Source organism: Octopus bimaculoides, chromosome 10, assembly GCF_001194135.2.
Source record: "Octopus bimaculoides isolate UCB-OBI-ISO-001 chromosome 10, ASM119413v2, whole genome shotgun sequence".
Classification (NCBI taxonomy): Eukaryota; Metazoa; Mollusca; class Cephalopoda; order Octopoda; family Octopodidae; genus Octopus; species Octopus bimaculoides.
Genome location: NC_068990.1, coordinates 55378491 through 55382238, shown reverse-complemented (window position 1 = coordinate 55382238; position 3748 = coordinate 55378491). Strand labels below are relative to the sequence as shown.

The following is a 3748-nucleotide window of genomic DNA, read 5'->3' as shown; positions in this document are numbered from 1 at the left end:
AAATCAACCCCAGGACTTATTCTTTGGAAGCCTAGTACTTATTCTATCGGTCTCTTTTGCCGAACTGCTAAGTTACAGGGATGTAAACACACCAGCATCGGTTGTCAAGCGACGGTGGAGGGGGACAAACACAGACACACAAACATATACATATATACATATATACGATGGGCTTCTTTCAGTTTCCGTCTACCAAATCCACTCACAAGGCTTTGGTCGGCCCGAGACTATAGTAGAAGACACTTGCCCAAGGTACCATGCAGTGGGACTGAACCCGGAACTATTTGGTTGGTAAGCAAGCTACTTACCACATAGCCACTCTTGCGCCTTTTGATTTCAAATATTGATTTCAAATTTTGGAACAAGGCCAGCAATTTTGGGGGAGGGGATAAGTCGATTACATTGACTCCAGCACTCAACTGGTACTTGTTTTATCAACTCCTTAGGGGAAAGGCAAAGTCGGTGTCAGAAGAATTTGAACTCAGAACATAAGGATAGATGAAATGCTGCTAAACATTTTGCCTGGCATGCTAATGATTCTACCATCTCATCGCCTTAATTGAAGCAGTAATATTTATATTAATGATGATGGTGGGAGCAATGGTAAGAGGCTAATATAAAAAAACTAAAAATACTTACTAAGCATAGATGTAAGAAGAGCTCGGTCTTCTTCATACATTTTACATAGTTGAGTATAACGCGAGCTTGTCTTGTCATACTTTTCTAGAGATGTTAGTTGAGAAGTATAACCATCAAGAAGAATATCTGCCAAATCAGTCAACTGATTAAAAAGAGTGGTCTGATAATGATGGTCTTGAGCATTAACAATACCTTGTTCCATAGTCATTGAACACTGACGGAAGAAAGACATTAAATCAATATTAGGTAAGTGTTGATTTTTGACACTTGCAACAAGGCCACAAAATAGTCAATTATTGATAAGAAAAAAATTTAGAAAAGGTAGTAGAGAAAGTTATAATAAAATTTACAAAAATTTTTAAAGGTCTAAAAAGATTTTTAAGATATTCATTTATTCTTTTACATAAATGAGATGACTCGTTTATGCTGTACTCAAAAAGACTTGTCTGCCATAGCAGAACTGATACTGGTGCTGATGCCACATAAAAAGCACCCAGTATACTCTGTGAAGTGGTTGGCATTAGGAAGGCCATCCAGCCATAGAAACCATGCCAGAACAGAGAATGGAGCCTGGTGCAACCCCTGGCCTTACCAACTCTGGTTAAACTGTCCAAGCCATGCCAGCATGGAAAACAGTGGTTAAATGATGATGATGATGATAAACGGATAGAAAGGTGTTCTGGAAATGGTTAAGATGATATGGCATTAAATAACTAGTTAGACTCACAAAAATTCTTTAGTGAGTTCAAGACGCAAAATATTGTAGACCAGGACTGCTAGAGTTAATACCAGATGTTTAAAACTTGATATTATCTAACCCTTTATCAAATACAATGCTTACTACTTATTTACATTGTTTTGAATGAGTAATGCATTATCTTGTAGCTTTGAGATTTCATGATATGATTTGGAAGGTAAGAGAGGCTGAATCTGGTTAGGTGAAACAAAAAACAGGCAGGATATGAGGGCCAGATTTAGCCTATTTAAATTGCTGAAGTTTGATACCAAGGTTCGTTATCTTGTAAACAAAGAAACCCAAGTTTTTTCATATCCTAAAAGAATTCAAAACAACAATGATTCTCCAGGCTTGACCATCAAACAAACATACAGCTCCAGTTAGGGGAGCAAAGGTTCTGCAACAAAATAATAGGCCTGCTACTACCACTGCAGACCCAAACCTCCTAAGAAGCATTGCCTCTAATTAGGATTCATAAGGGTCTTTTTGTAATTTTTTTTTTAATGCCCAAACCATGAAGATATTACAAGAGGGAACAATAATGAAATAGCATCATTCCAAAAGATTAACCCAATGTTTCCAAATAAGATTTCTCATAGAAAAGTTACAATATCCAATTCGTTTTATCTGAAGTAATTTTTAAAAGCTTCAATAATCTCAGTGAAAATTATTTTATAAATCATAATGTACCAATATTACAAGCTAAAGCAATAAAAAAAGAAAATCAAGTATTTGACTAAAAGTATTACCTGCTTTTTAAGCAAAGCCCTCATTCCTTGCCTGTTCACAGAACATGTCCATGGGATATACTCTGTCTCAATGACAATGTCAGCAAAACGTCTGTAATAATCTTGCTTATTTGAACGATACCGTAAAGTTTGTTGTAGTACATACTGTGAAGGAAACAAATGAAAGATAAAAAAATAAAAATAGCTTATTAACAATTCCTATAAAAGATTTCTAAAGTCAGAGTGAGAGAGGATGAACAAAAGAAGTACTCCATCCAGCAAGAGATAAATATTTAACCCTTTAGTATTCAGATCATTCAGTCAAATGTAATGCTTGTTTATTTGTATTGTTTTGAATTAATCATGCATTATCTTGTAGTTCAGAGATTTTGATGATGTAATTCTTCACTCTTATGTAATGTATTATTCTTGTTACATAATTTATCATTTTCTACCATCAAATCATTTTCTTTTTACCAAACACAATTTAAACAGAAGAAACAAAACAACATAAAACAACTGTTTTTTATTGCTGACTTACCAATATTAGGTCATTTATAGTGATCACAAGATTCACTATGTGTTTAGGGTCCATATCTGCTGTTAAATGATCATGTTCATATTCCAAGCACTCATTAAAGATATCATGAACAGAAGAAACCTGGTAGGATGCAAGAATATAAACCAATATTATATTTTAGTAATACACAAGAGTTAGAAAAAATAAAATAACTCAATACCAAGTTATATAGTTTCATAAAATATAATATAGTCAACATATAAAAAAATATATCAACATATCATCATCACCATCATCATTCTAACATTCACTTTTCCATTCTTGCATGGGTCAGACAGAGTTTACTGAGGCACCTTTTCTACAACCAGATGCCCCTCTTGTCCTGTTTCCAAGTAAGGCAATATTTCCTCATAGCTGGACAGATTTTCACAGATGTTTAGAAATTGATTCAGCTGGTAAGACAGTGATATTCATCTACAACAATTACATAATGTCAAGACGAAGAGACACCAACACACACACACCACCACACATACTCAATGTACAAGCTGGTCTTGTTCGCCAGTAGGCTGCAATTTAGTGCAGTGAGGATGAGTCCCTCAAAGCACCAGGGGTTAAAATGCCCGAAAGGCATAGGCAGGTGAGACAGCTCACCCCAAGTCCTATTCAGGAAGGATGTACATCAATCTTTTGCCCTTTTTGTGGCTTATCAACATCACATACGTGAACCAAACCGGAGGCAAACCGAATTACCAGTCTACAACTGTAGACTAGTAGTGTAAAGACCATTTGCTGGTATGCCACAACAATGCATACGTAAGAATACTTTGAGTGTGTGTGGTCAATAATATTTACAACACTAGCACTGCTTCTAATTCATATTTGAATATATATATATATATATATATATAGCAAAAATAAGACGGATGACCAGCTAAAGTGGACTCCTGTAATGTAATATAATTTTAATCTTCGGATTTTTTTTAATATGCTAGACCACTGGTTCAAATTGATTAATATCAATTTCTACCCTCATAAATAAATTTTTATATATATATAGAAATAAGAAAATGGAGGGGAATATGAGGTACCCATCAACTTGAAGACACTATTCCGTTGAATAAT

General features: G+C 34.7%; 1 protein-coding gene across 1 annotated transcript in view; it reads right to left on the bottom strand.

The window, feature by feature from the left end:
* The window catches only part of LOC106883067 (nuclear pore complex protein Nup133), a 58601-nt gene that overhangs the window by 23358 nt on the left and 31495 nt on the right, over window positions 1-3748 (bottom strand). Inside the window, exons 21-23 of the mRNA XM_052971215.1 lie at window positions 2645-2764; window positions 2125-2268; window positions 640-853 (exon numbers count right to left, since the gene is read on the bottom strand). Of these exons, the coding sequence (XP_052827175.1) occupies window positions 640-853; window positions 2125-2268; window positions 2645-2764 (478 nt within the window). The remainder of the gene's footprint in view (window positions 1-639; window positions 854-2124; window positions 2269-2644; window positions 2765-3748) is intronic.